This window comes from Bufo gargarizans, chromosome 1 (genome assembly GCF_014858855.1).
Source record: "Bufo gargarizans isolate SCDJY-AF-19 chromosome 1, ASM1485885v1, whole genome shotgun sequence".
Classification (NCBI taxonomy): Eukaryota; Metazoa; Chordata; class Amphibia; order Anura; family Bufonidae; genus Bufo; species Bufo gargarizans.
In genome coordinates this window covers 5,539,683-5,555,083 of record NC_058080.1, presented here as the reverse complement: position 1 = coordinate 5,555,083, position 15,401 = coordinate 5,539,683, and the positions used below count along the sequence as shown (strand labels likewise).

Genomic DNA, 15,401 nt, shown 5'->3' with positions numbered 1-15,401 from the left:
ACCTCCTCAGGCAGAGAGTTCCATAGTCTCACTGCTCTTACCGTAAAGAATCCTCTTCTATGTCGAGTTATAAACCTTCATTCCTCTAGACATAAAGGATGTTCCCTTGTCACTGTCGTGGAAAGATCTCTATATTGACCTTTGATTCATACATAGTTATTACATCTCCCCTCAACTTTTTTCTAAACTAAATAATACAGTGGAGCGAGATTTTCGAAATTAATTTCGTGCTCAGTTCACTTAGTTGAACCAATCATCAGATTTGTTTTGGGCCTGAATAAATTCGACCCAAACTGAAAGTGACGCAATCGCCCTCAAAAGCCATGTATGACATTCTGTGGTCTCCTAGGACTGTATCCAACCCCTTTTCAAAGTGACAGCAATATACAATATCTACGGGTGGTAGCCAATGGTGACAAACATCCTGTTTAATAACACACTGCAATGTCGTACTTTACTTTTTAAAAGATGGTCCAGAAATTATCCCTTTTTGGTGGCAGATGCCTGCTTCTCTGTCTTCTGACCTGTAAAATAAGTAGCTGCCATTTTGAGCCCTTTTTCCAAAATGAATTTTGGGGGAAATTTGTAACAAATTCAATTTGATTAGAAACAACTCATCTGTGCAAGATACTACTAACCTCTAATTTTGATAATCTTTCGGGGTACTATAGTCCACCCATTCCAATTATTACTTTAGATGCCCTCCTCTGAACTCTCTCCAGCTCTGCTATGTCTGCCTTGTTCACTGGAGCCCAGAACTGTACACAGTACTGCATGTGTGGTCTGACTAGTGATTTGTAAAGTGGCAGGACTATGTTCTCATCACGGGCATCTATGCCCCTTTTGATGCAACCCATTATCTTATTGGCCTTGACAGCAGCTGTCTGACACTGGTTTTTCCCAACTACAATTTCCAAAAATTTTCCGAAGTCCTTTTCCATGTCAATTTGACCCAGTCTCATGTAGTAGGTAGTCTTGGTGTGTATGTTCCCTTTGCACATGCATTGCTATACATACTCCTCTTTAAATCTCATTTACATTGTAAAGTATGTAATTCCTCACTAATCTAGTCATCTCAGCCAGTAATCCTAGAGGTCACCTCTGGGGCCTGCACCTACCATATGTTGCAAAATGGGCGTCTACCTATTTTTAAACAGGGGACAACCAGCGACCTTGGCCTCTAGACCCTATTAGATACAGTATTTTACTATTACGTGATTATTATACATTATTCTTCATCATTGGAAATAAACTGATAGCCAATAAAATCATATTTCCCAATTCTATATTCATCATCGTCATTTATAGGTGGCAATGTAGAATTATATCCCGTCAATCAAGGCTGCTGATCTCGATAAACTTCTGATCATGTCTTACAGGAGATGCTTGACATCATGAAGGCCATCTATGATATGATGGGTAAATGCACATACCCTGTTGTTAGGGAAGATACACCAAAACAACATGTTGAGAATTTCTTCCAGGTAAGATCAGCATATAAAACTGAAAATATGTATGATAGATAAGAATACGCTTTGTCTGAAGAAGATATCTCTGTACATACATTAAATGACATAGTGCATTGTTCACACCGTGTCATTTTGGTGCAGCTTTTGCATAAGTTACCTTTATATTTTACATAGGATTTACTCCTGATTTTGGCTGGTGAAACTACAAAAACTACACCAAAATGGCACTGGATATCAGTAAGACCTCAGGCCTCAAAACAAGGTAACATTTTAAGCAAGTAGATATTTGCTATCAGGCATAATGCACTGCAATACAAGAGGATTGCACTAAAGAAGTGTTCCTCAATATTCTGTCTGTGTACCCCAAGGGCAGGACTGGCATCGCATTCAGCGATATTTCATGGTCGGTTGCTAGAACCACTTCCTCAGGACACCGATGCAGTTTAATACTGGGGCACGGCATTGGTCTGCCGCGTCGTTCACTCTCATAGGTGTAGGCCTGAAGCCTATCAGAAAACAGCACAGGCAGCGCAGTGACGTCCTCGTCCTTGCACCGCCTGAGTCGGGATGCAAACAGCTCAGAACGCTGGAAGAGGCCTGTGTTCTGCACCGCATTGCAGATGGCGCTATGAAATGAGGTGAGCATATGATTTTATTTTCCGTTTGGAACGCATAATATTAGGTCACTAAAGCGCTCTTTCACACAAGCGAGTTTTCTGTCCGGATGTGATGCATGTAGTAAACACATAGCATCCGGACTGAATTCTGACCCATTCATTTCAATGGGTCTGCGAACACGTTTTTCAGGCATCACTTTTGCATTCAGGAAAAAATCGCAGCATGTTGCATGTACAAGTGAAAAACACATGCGCTCCGCATATAATCGGATAGAAAAACACATGCACTCCGGATATAATCGGATAGAAAAACACATGCACTCCGGATATAATCGGATAGAAAAACACATGCACTCCGGATATAATCGGATAGAAAAACACACACACTGAGCGCAGTCTCCGAAAAAATTGATTGAACTTGCGTGCAAAAGTGTTTTATCCTGAAGAGATCCTGACACAACCCGTACGACTAGTGTAAAAGAGGCGACACGGGTTTATTATTAGTAATGAGAGGAGCTATGGTGGGCTTTACTACTTTAGAGGGCTTTATATGAGGGCATTAGTGCCACTGGGGGCACACTATGAAATCTTTATTACTAGTGGTTGTCTCTTTTACCTATAGGGGAACATTAGCACTAGTGGTGCACTATGAGGGTCATTATTATCAAAAGGGGGCACTATGGGGCCATATTACTACTGGCAGCACCATAAGGGGGCATTTTCTTTTCTACTGGGACACATTATGAGAGCTTTTATACTACTGGTGACACTATAGGCAGGCATTATTACTTTTGGGGCATAGTATCAGGGCTTTATTACTCCTGGGATGCATTAGTATTACTGGGGGCATCATAAGGGGGCATATACTACTGCTGCACACCGTAGGGTCTACTGGGGGCATTATGGTGGCCTTTATCCTTACTGAAGGGCACCGTGGTGGGCTTTATTACTACTGGGGCACTATGGTGGGCTTCATTACTTCTGGGGCACTATGGTGCACTTTATTGCTACCAGGTCACTATAGGGGGCATAAGTACTACTGAGGGCACCATAGGTGGACGTCGTTACTTATGATGACATTATGGTGGGCTTTATTACTACTGAGGGACTATGGGGAACATGATGACTAGTATGGTCACTACAGTGTCGGAATTGCTTCTGGGGTACAATGGGAGAAATTACTACTATTGTGGGTACTGTAGGGGCACTATTACTACTAAAGGCACCGTTACTATTGGTGGGACTTTTTGGAGCACTATTACTGTGGACGTACCCTGGCGCAATATCATCTTGGCACAATTATTTATATCTTTTTTTTTGGGGGGGGGGGGGGCACTTTACAACAACATTACTGTCAGGGGCTCTATTTCCTGGACACAATTATTTGAGGACACTGGGTGGCAATAATCATTGAAGGGGGCACTATCTGTGTGTTGCTAGTATTTTAGTGGGATTATCTGTTTCTGCAGCATTTAGTAGCACGGCAGGTACAGTATTGGTGGTAGCAGGATGGGTTGTTGCAAAGGTGTGGAGGATGATGTAAAATTAGGAGCCTAAGATGTCTGTGTGACAAGCTCTGCACAGACGAGACACGGCTGAAAAAACTCATCATGGTGGTCTGGTCCGAATGGTGAAGATGAGGAAAAGAAACATCTATACCAGAGGAGATGTCAACGAATCTATAGGGTACATAGTGCTGTATTCTCTTGAATGTTGTTTAACGTGGAATGTGATTTAAATAGTAAAAGTCATCCATCATGGGTCCTAGGGTGGTGTCTAACATTTTGACAGTAAGATTAGCTCTGCACACTGCTCTATTCTTTCTGTCAAATCTCAAGGAACTGCTCACATAGGCCTAGAGCAGAACCGATGACAGCAGAGAAAGAATAGCCTTATTTTGTTAACACTTATCACTGTTTGCGTCCTTGGGGTGCTGGCGTCAAAAGGTTGAGAACCACTGCACTATATTATCAAAAACTATTGAAGGATCGCAAAGTCAAGCCCCATAGTAGCGTTAAAAAACAAGGGAAAAAACTTCAATAAAGTTTCCCAAAAATTGTAATAAAAAAAATCACATTTGCGGTAAAACAATTCAAAAGTAAAAACAATATATAAAAAATACACCAAATTATTGCCACATCCATTTATATTCATTTTTCCGCTTAGTGAACATTGTTAAAAAACAAGGGATTCAAAGAACAATCAACAGAAGAGATCTCGCCTATGACCACATCGTTTTATCCAGAAGACTGCTTAGGGTACTTTCACACCTGCGTTTTTCTTTTCCGGCATAGAGTTCCGTCACAGGGGCTCTATACCGGAAAAGAACTGATCAGGCATATCCCCATGCATTCTGAATGGAGAGTAATCCGTTCAGTTTGCATCAGGATGTCTTCAGTTCAGTCGTTTTGACTGATCAGGCAAAAGAGAAAACCGTAGCATGCTACGGTTTTATCTCCGGCGAAAAAAACTGAAGACTTGCCTGAATGCCGGATCCGGCATTTTTTTCCATAGGAATGTATTAGTGCCGGATCCGGCATTCAAAATACCGGAATGCCGGATCCGTCATTCCGGTCTGCGCATGCGCAGACCTTTAAAAATGAAAAAAAAAAAAAAAACTGATCCGTTTTGCCTGATCACACCGGAAAAACGGATCCGGTATTGCAATGCATTTTTCTGACTGATCAGGCATTTTTCTGACTGATCAGGATCCTGATCAGTCAGAAAAATGCCTGATCAGTCAGAAAAAATGACATCCGTTTGCATACAGTTTGCCTGATCAGGCAAACGGAACTGCCTGCCGGAATCAAACAACGCAAGTGTGAAAGTACCCTTAGTGAACATTGTTAAAAAACAAAATCCAGGAATTCCTGGTTTTGTTCCATCACGACTCCCAGTATGACTGCTTTCAGACGAGCGTATTGAAATCCGTCAGTATTCAGGCCCTGGGTTATGCACGGATTCCTGATGATATACCATCAGTACTGCTTCAGATTTTCATCAGGATTTACATGCGTATTCTTTTCTCCATTTTTGATGCACTCCCATAGACTTTAATGTGTGTATTTGGAAACAAATATGCATAAAACTCGGACATGCTGTGGATTTCACATACTGGTGGAAATTATACACCCATGTGAATAGCTCTATTCATTAGCATTAGTACATAAAATCCGGGCCATATAGGGATTGCAAATACACTTGTGTGACAGCAAATTAAAGGGAATAAAGTTCCATCAATGGGTTTTGTGTACCCCAAAATGGTACCATTGAAAACTACAATTTGGCCTGGAAGAGTAAGCCCTCATAAACCTTTGTCGATGGCTTTTTAGATGCCGATCTTAATAACCCCTATACCTGGTGGTGGATCCGCCGGAGTTATGAAGATGCTCCGGCCTCTACATAACTTCAGGGGATCCACCGCCACTTCTAAATGTAAGATAGTAGCTTCCTAGCTGTTTTACATTTAGACCATTTTCTACAACTAAAACAGACGCAGAAAATGGTAAATGGGACGGGCCTCCCGACCCATCCACTTCTCCGCCCTTGCCATGCCCCTTTTTTAGACCTGGCTTGAGCAGGAAAAGTTGCAGATTGCGGCACAATCTGTGGCAGAAATACACCTAATTTAGGTATATTTCTGTTTGATAAATGACCCCCATAACCTTCAAAATATTTAGAATATAGCGTTTAATTGTAGCTATTTGCATTTTACAGTACTTTATTCCTTCCCCACTTTGCACTGCAATATGCCATAGGGAACAGTACGTGATTTATAGTCACTGTGGCACGAGGGGTGTTCCAGAAGAAGAGGACTACCACTGTAAGCCCATGGACACTCCCATTTGAAGATTACTATATTACTGTACTGTATTCAACTGCTCTGAGGCAGAACCATAGAGAAGAATGGATTGGCAGTGTGTGCCGCGCTCAACCATCGCTGCATTCATACGGACAGACACAGGATCCCTGCCTTTGTGATCAGTAGGGTTCCCAGTGATTGGACCCCCAACGATCAGACTCATCTTGTGGACAGGATATTGGGGACACATCCTTCCTGTATTGTCTGTAGACACAGGGTAGCAGGGTGTGTGCGCTGTATGGCAGATGCAATAAATGGGAGTCAATTAGCAGAGAGATGTCATGTACTATTACTGTCGTCAGGAAAAACCCTGACAGGTGAGCTGTGACTGCTCTAGCGGCATGCGTAAAGATAAACTGTTTACTTTTTTTTTGTTATCCACATACCAAATAATAAAAAAAACGCCCAAAATGAGTAAAACGGGTTTATAATAAAAACCTGATTTGTGTAATGTTCTTACGATACATTCCTTTAAATAAATGCTATTGACAGTTGTGCATTTATATATCCAGACATTTTATTTTTCAGAAAATGGACATTAATAAAGATGGAGTTGTGACTATAGAGGAATTCATAGAAAGCTGCCAAAAAGTAAGTATCATACAATCACAAAGTAAGTATCATGTAATAAGGACCTGTATGTGCTCACTAGCTACCTACATTACCAGGAATATCACTGCTATAAAAGGGTAAAAAATAAAGGTAATAAAAGGGAAAGAACCACTGAAATAAACCTTGTCACACAGTCCAAAGCATGGAAGGCACGCATCTTTCCAATATACGTTTTCGCAGTTGGCTCCACTCCTGGTTTTGTCTTACTCGTACTAATACACAATACTGATAGCATGAAAGAAGTCGAGGCTTCACCTACAAATACTCGATGTACTGATACAGCAGGTTCAATGATGGCCAACAACTATGCACAGCCATCTCTCCATTCCTAGCCAGATGTGCCAGGGTCCTGTTCTTGAGATTGGAGTGGGAGAGTGGGTCCCAGAGGTGGGATAAGCTATAAATGTCCCAGGTAGGACAACCCATTTAAGAAACTTATAATTATTGCCAGGAGAAAAGAAAAAAAAAGGCGTGACATGATTGAACTTTAAAGGGTTCAAGGTTTAAACAATGTTCAGGTAGATGTCTTCCAAAAGAGCTTTTATTGAGACAGTTTTAGTAGTTTGGAACAAACAATCTTCTGATGTAATGCAAGAATCAACAGTGATTGATTATTAGCAAGCCTGGGACAAACATGAGTCCATTCTATAATGAGGAAGCGAGAACTTAATGGGGTTGTCCAGGCAGGAAAGTTTATCTAGAAAACTGCTTTAAATGTGCTAAAATAACAAAAGAAGTCATACTCTAGTACCGATCCCCCCTGTGGGCGTCTCCTTCTCCCTGGCTGTAGCGCGGTCCAATCACAGCGGAGAGCGTCACAGCCAGGGAGAAAAAAAACCTCACCTTCTCCGCTGTGATTGGACCGCGCTACAGCCAGGGAGAAGAAGACGCCTATTGAGAAACAGGACAGTCTCCTCCTCCCTGTACCGATGCTATTCATTAGCACACCAGCTGTCCACAGAGAGGGCTCTGAGTGCCGCCTCTGGCACCTGTGCCATAGGTTTACCATCACTGACTTAGGGATTCAAAGAACAACCAACAGAAGAGATCTCTCCTATGACCACATAATTTTATCCAGAAGACACAGCACCATTGAGCCAAAAACAAGAAACATTGAAATTTCTTTTCTTGAAGACAACCTTGAAAAAAATGTCTGATAGCCAGCAGCAATATGACATGTTCTTCACACTTCACCACAGTCTATGTTACAGAATTCTCCATTTCAAGGAGTCACTTACATACACCAAATGGAGAAAAGTATAGGGACATAGTCCACACCACTTAATCACTGAATTCAGGTGTTTGACTCAGTCCCATTACCACAGATGTATAAAATCCATCCCTAGCTATACAGTCTGCCTTAACTAACATTTGTGAAAGAACTGATCGTTCTAAAGAGATCACTGAATTCCAGCCTGGTCCTGTAATAGGATGTCACTGTTGTCAGTTTGTGAAATGTCATCCTTCTGACAGTGGTATTATTGCAAAGTGGGACCACAACAACTTAGCCATGAAATGGAGACCACGTGACGTTCGAGAGCGGGATCAGCGAGTGTTGAGGTGCACAGCGCACAAAAGTCACTGACGCTCTGCTGAACCAACTGCAGAGTCCAAACCTCCTCTGGCATGAACATCAGCACAAAAAACTGTGGACCAGGATCCTCATGACATGGGTTGAATGGACTGGTGCCGCTACTGGACTCTTGAGCAGTGGAGACATGTTCTCTGGCAGTCTGTTGGACGAGTCTGGGTTTGGTGAATGCCAGGAGAACGTTTGGTGGAGGAGGGATAATGCTATGGGGTTGTTTTTTTAGGGATTGGAGTACTGCCCTTACTTCCAGTGAAGAGAATTCCTAATGCTTCCAAAAAGAGTGCAAGCTTTTTTTTGCAAAGGGGACACCAGCTCCATATTTATGCATATAGATTTAGAATGGGATTTCATTAAAGCTTAGGTGTAATTTGTAGGTGTCCCAATATTTTCATCTATAAAATCACATTAAATAAATGTTTAGTCCTGTTTTGTTACCAAATCACATATTACCGCCCCCGGAAACAAGGGCAGCTCAATAATATCTCTAGTAATAACATTTTATCATCAAGGTATTAGAATTGAACTCCTTTTCCATGAATCCTATTGACTCTTTAAAGACCATCTGATGTTCATTCTTCAACTTATATACTAAAAACGACAGAACAAGGGGTGTCTCACTTCAGCAAGTGGCACTTACCATGCAGACAAAGTTACTACAAGGCACTTACTAATGTAATGTGATTGTCCATATTACTTCCTTTGCTGCTGGATTAATTTTTCCATCACATTATACACTGCTCGTCTCCAGGGGTTATGACCACCCTGCAATCCAGCAGCGGTGGCCGTGCTTGCACATTGTAGGAAAAAGTGCTTCCGTGTAAGCGCACTCCTGCAGTCCCAGTCAGGCCAGCGCTTTTTCCTATATTTTGCAAGCCTGGCCATCTCTAAGGACGACGACAAGATTTTCAGCCATGTTAGAATGTTAAATATTCGAGTTGGGGTAAAACTGTAATTTTACCACAAATATAACCATGGAACAGGGTTGCCAACTGGAATTTTTCTTTTTTTGGACAATTTATCCCAAAATCACGAACAGCCAACACTTTTTTTCCATAAAAATTGGAAAACAATAATGAATGATAAAGATTCTAAGGCCCCTTTCACACGGGCGTCACGTTTTGGCTCCGGAGGCGTCCCGGGTGCAATGCGGCAAACCCGCGCGAGTAGGTACCCAATTGCAGTCAGTTTTGACTGCGATTGCGTTCTGTTCAGTTTTTATTGCGCGAGTGCAATGCGTTTACTTAATGTGGTACCCAGAAGTTCAGGTTTGGGTTCAAGGTTGTGTAGATTGTATTATTTTCCCTTATAACATGGTTATAAGGCAAAATAATAGCATTCTGAATACAGAATACATAGTATAATAGGGCTGGAGGGGTTCGCGCAGCCGGCATCTCTTCTGTCTTCTTCTTTGAGGAATAGGACCTTTGATGACGTCACTGCGCTCATCACATGGTCCATCGCATGATCTTTTACCATGGTGATGGATCATGTGATGGACCATGTGATGACCGCAGTGAAGTCACCACAGGTCCTTTTCCTGTGCACAGCATAGATGAAGACAGAAGAGAAGCCGGGCTGCGCGAACAAGTGGATTAAGGAGAGTTAAATTATTTATATATTTTTTTTAACCCCTGCAGCGCTATTGTACTAAGCATTCTGTATTAAGAATGCTATTTTTTTCCCTTATAACCATGTTATAAGGGAAAATAATAATGATCAGGTCCCCCATCCCGACCGTCTCCTAGCAACCGCGCGTGAACATCGCACTGCATCCGCACTTGCTTGCGAATGCTTGCGATTTTCACGCAGCCCCATTCGCTTCTATGGGGCCTGCGTTGTGTGGAAAACACACAAAGAGGAGCATGCTGCGATTTTCACGCAAAGCACAAGTGACGCGTGAAAATCACTGCTCATGTGCACAGCCCCATAGAAATGAATGGGTCCGCACCCGCGCGGAAATCTCGCCCGTGTGAAAGGGGCCTAAGTAATACAGGTCTACAGCTCAGTATACTAAGAACTCAATATCAGCATTTACTGGGAGCTCTGACATGATGATAATTACCCCCAAAATAATCTAGTCAAGCACCTCCAGCCTCAAAAAAATCCCAGACACATCTTTTTTTTTAAAAGGTTGGCAACCCTGCCATGGAACCCTAGTCCTAGTCAACACTAAGGACCCTACAAATGTATGTGGACCTTTTAGTACTGAAGCGTTCTTCTCTTTTCTGTGTCTTTCAGGATGAGAACATCATGTGCTCCATGCAGCTGTTTGAGAATGTGATTTAGCTCATGTTCGTGGACTGTGAAGAACGGACATTTTCTCTAGTTTTGACAATAATTTGGAGCTGCATCTTACATTTTACCATGAATAGACTGTTCAGCTTTATACTAAGTCATATATTATGCAAAGTAGCTTTTCTATGATGCCTTCCAAAAATCAGGTCTCATGACGTATAGCGTTTCAGATTTGTTTCCACGCTTAAGACATCTCATTGTTGACAGGGCTTATTTTACATTCCGCGCCAGGATTTAACATTAGACCATGTTGTATTGTTTAACCCCTGCCACTTATGAACACTTCATGTACGTTGGCTCTGCCTAAAAAATGGCTAGGTCTGATAAATAACAGGTGTATTTTTGTTAATGTTTGCGCCTATTTATTTCATAGGAACTGTAGATTATATTTATTTGGTTATGAAATGAAAATATAAGTCTGTATCCATAATCCTGACTTTGCCTTCTGCCTGGGAGAAACACCTACAAACTGATTTTAATGGACTTTGCAAGTTTTGCCATACTTTTTGCTCTTCTCGTGATTAGTTTTGGAGGGAATAGGTGACTGTTCTTCTGCCAGAATACCATCACCAACCATGAAGCTTCAGTAAAATACGGATTAGAGAAGATAAAGGTTGTTGATCTCAATACTTGTGTTTAAAGATGATCTGTGAACTCCAATATTAATGTCAGACCAAACATCTAAAGAAACCCTCTATTACTACATAGTCCTCCAAACGGTGATTTGCGGAGGCTACAACCTGCACTGCAGTGATCCTGGGGACAGATAGGGAACACTCTCTATGGTGTGATAATCGGAGGAGGAAATGTCGCTGATTCACGAGAAATTAATGAAGAAGACCCCCACAGCCTACATGTACCTTAGGGGATATAAATCATGTGCCTAAGGAATACTTGCACTGCAGCATATTGTAGGATTACAGCATTCTGGGAAATTTCAGGTAATTTTTTGAGTAGGGGGGTACATGGCTTAGGAATGCTGAGGACAATGCACTTAAGTATACTTAGTTTACCTGAAAGTAAAAGACAGTGGTGTACCTGAAATCTAGGCAGACCATGTGCATGCTACGGGCCTGGAGGGAAGGGGGTCCGGCACAGAATTTCTGCTCCCTGTGTGGAAACACTGTATTATTAAGAAGCCACCACAAGGGTGAGCTCAATGCAAAGACTTGGTTACAGCTGCCATGGTAATTGCATAAATTCCTATGCACGGGGCTCCCCCTAGTGGTGGCTGCAAGCAGACAGCTTTGTGATAGAAGGGAAGCAGGATATTTATTAATGTTTTGCCAGTTTTCTGGGGTAAATGTATTGAGAAATATGGTGCTCACAGTAAGCATTAAAATTTTGAAGCACCTGTTCCACTTTTTTTTTTTACATATGGATAAAGTAGTTGAGTCCAAAGGTATTTTATATTACAGTTTGCATTTTTTACAATTGTTATGCTTCAGTAAAAAAAAAGTGTAAATTTATCGGAAATTTGGGGCATTACTCTATGTGTTCTGCAATGCCTGGCAGTGACGGACACACAAATAATTGGAAACCGGTTGGGGCAGGGGGGCCCATACTAGGTTTTGCCGTACAACCCTGGTCAAAGATGATGCAATTTTTCAGTGTAGGTTGTGGACCCCTTGTCACTGTTTGACTGGTCATGATAGAGTACAATTAAAGACCATGACGTCTACTACATTTGTGCCAAAGACCATAATTCATATGGACTTGCCCTTGAAGGATACCTTTCAAAGGGCCTGTGTACTTGATACTTTATTCTAAGTTTCTTCAACTGTTGTGTAGAGAGAACCTCAGATCATATTGGATGCTATGGGAAAGTCAACCAAGGTGATATGCATCTGATTAGGTGTGGGTTCAACCAATACGAACCCACTGATCACAAAAATAGGGGGTCCTGTGTCGCCTAATATGAATGAAGCTGGGATGACTAGGGGACTGACAAAGTTGTACACTAAACACCCGTTCTTGTGAACTGTGAGGGTCCCAACTGTCAGACCCCCAACAATCAGAAAGTTATCACCTATCCTGTGGATGGATAATAGGTTTGACTCTTTGGACAACTCCTTTAGTTTAGCAACCCTGGCCACAGCTTTATTCTTGTTTCATAGAAACCAGTTCATATTCTTTTATTCTAGCTGGTTTCTAGGACTTATGATGACCCATGCATCCAAGCTGGTCAGTAAGGGTATGTTCAGACAGAGGATTTTGAGCGTGGGTTTCCGCTTTCCACTTGTTCTCAATCAGAGGCCGCAGTTCATGTGGCCGAGAATTTTGGGCACGTGGTTACTGTGTGGACCCTTCTCAAAGCCGCTGAGGGAGCCTTCGTGGTTTAGCTTAATTCAATGGAGCTTTACAGAGAGCGGGTCCACAGAAACCGCAGAACAGCGTAACTGTTCCTGCCGCTGGATTTTGTCATACATGTTCTATACATCTTAATTAGGAAATACAGTTCTCATACCTTTGATAGACTGAATCATGCATTAAACTCTATAAAGAACTGATACCCAAATAATAGAACTACGGCTCCAATTATAAGTACAAAAATTCTCTTTATTAAATAAACACAATCACATTGTCATAAAAACAGCAGTAAACAGGTATGTTATAGTGAGGAAAGACCCGAGGAGGACCGGGGGATCGACACACATGGGCTCACATAAGTTAGTAAAGAGCGTCACAACAAAGCCAGAAAAAGATAACTCTGGATGGTTGTATCCAATGAGAATATACATAGGCAGTGTTGAAAATAAAGACAAGCTCAGAAAAAATACCCAGTATTGGTGCGCCGATCCCTCAGTCTCCGTGTCCCAACGCCGTTTTGCCAGCAACCTGGCTTCTTCCTATCCCCGGAAGAAGCCAGGTTGCTGGCAAAACGGCGTTGGGACACGGAGACTGAGGGATCGGCGCACCAATACTGGGTATTTTTTCTGAGCTTGTCTTTATTTTCAACACTGCCTATGTATATTCTCATTGGATCCAACCATCCAGAGTTATCTTTTTCTGGCTTTGTTGTGACGCTCTTTTCTAACTTATGTGAGCCCATGTGTGTCGATCCCCCGGTCCTCCTCGGGTCTTTCCTCACTATAACATACCTGTTTACTGCTGTTTTTATGACAATGTGATTGTGTTTATTTAATAAAGAGAATTTTTGTACTTATAATTGGAGCCGTAGTTCTATTATTTGGGTATCAAATTTTGCAAAATGTGTTAGGGCTCCTTTCACTTTATTACTACCTGGTGTATTTAATTGGTGGGTGTTCTATGAAGAACTGATATAACAATCTCATATAAGTGGGCTCGCACTAATGTCAAAGTAACGGTCTACAGAACGCTTGCTGCACTTCCATCGAAGGATTGCTTTGGTGAGATTATCACTAGGGATGAGCGAACCGACTTCAGATGTTTCATCTGAAGTCGATTTGCTCATCACTAATTATCACATTATGACTATAAAAATATAGTGAAACAAAGGGCGAGAACAGATGTGGCTGAATAAGTCAGGAAGAGGAAGGTGGTGGTTATTTCATCTAAAGGTCATTTGCGAATGAACCTAGTTTATTGGACATGACCATCAATCTTGCAATTTGGAATCTTGGAGTTGACGTGAATCATCGAGTGACCACCAACAGGACGAATGGACACAATCACATGGTATTCAGAAGCTTGGAGACTGAACCAGAAGACAGGACATTGTTCATATGGTCACCAGGATGCAAACCAATTTGATGACACTAAGAGGGAGCACAGTGTCCCCCTTAATGTTCATGAGAAGTTCATATGAATGCTCATCCCCAATATTTATCCCAATCCTTGATCGGTGTAAGTGGCCTTTACAGAGTGCCTCTCCATTTTGGCTCAGAGTGGAGTCTGAGTCTCTCATGAGACAGTTCTTTTCCATCTGCCCGCTACAGACCAGTAGAGCATATGAACTGTATTAACCAGAGGAACTCCAGCAGCCCTGGCCCGTCCATGTCTTACACGGTCAGCCCTTCAGGGGTAATGCATGTGATACTAAAGAACAGTGACATCAGCCACAGAAGATCACAGATTAAACCGTTTACTGGTTTGTGACAACCAGGTGCAGGAGTGTGACTAGCCCTTTAATACGGAATCCTATTTGCTACAGATTTTTGAGCATTGTTACCAGGACGCCATCATCCCCATAGCTCCGGTCTCTCCTCTCATTAGCTCAGCGTACCTTTACTTTGAAATGTTAATGTTGACAGAAGGATGACAGCAGAAGAACTGAAAACAGTTATCAGATCCTCAGGAATCTGGAGCATTAGCTCGGCACAGAAATACTTGACAAAAAAAAGCTCTGAACAGTGTTTTTAGAGCTTCAGTGGATGCCAAGAGCATACAGAGTAATGTGCCGCAGAACGCAAAAGCGTGAGAAGAAGGGAGAAGAACCAGGTTAAAGCGCATAGGGTATGTTTATGCTGCGGCCATTTAAAGAGGACCTGTCAGCTCTTCTGCCATGCCTGATTTAGTAAATGCTTGCACCTCTAATGTAATATCAATGCTGAAGCAGCTTTTCTTATAACTATATGGTGTAATGTTCATTTGTTATTCCTCCTAGAATTGAATAAACTGATGGCTAGGTTTCTCCACAATCTGACAATATCCAATCAGTGCTGCCAGTGTCAAACCGTTGAGAAATAAGGGGAAGTGCAACACCAAGTTGGCAATTTTCATATACATACAGCCAGGGCCGGCGTCAGCACCCGGCATACCCGGGCAAGTGCCAGGGCCCACTGCTCCTGGGGGGGGGACCACTGTGCAGTGGCATGCTTAGGGGGGTGTTACAGTCTAGGGGGTGCCGGGCTGGCTGCTATGAGCACCTCCATCAATACCGATGGAAGCGATCATTGCTGGAGCGCATGGGAGCTGGCGGTCCTTTCCCTCACTAACTGCAGCTCTCCCTGTGCTCCTCCTCTCCTCCAGGC

At 42.3% G+C, this 15,401-nt stretch overlaps 1 protein-coding gene across 2 annotated transcripts in view; it reads left to right on the top strand.

Moving 5' to 3' along the window:
* The window catches only part of KCNIP4 (potassium voltage-gated channel interacting protein 4), a 469,961-nt gene extending 459,465 nt beyond the window's left edge, over positions 1-10,496 (top strand). For both annotated transcript variants that reach the window (XM_044294254.1, XM_044294263.1), the window contains 3 exons: positions 1,380-1,484; positions 6,477-6,539; positions 10,390-10,496. In XM_044294254.1, coding sequence (XP_044150189.1) covers positions 1,380-1,484; positions 6,477-6,539; positions 10,390-10,437 — 216 coding nt within the window. In that variant the 3' untranslated portion in view covers positions 10,438-10,496. The remainder of the gene's footprint in view (positions 1-1,379; positions 1,485-6,476; positions 6,540-10,389) is intronic.
* The last annotated feature ends 4,905 nt before the right edge of the window (positions 10,497-15,401 follow it).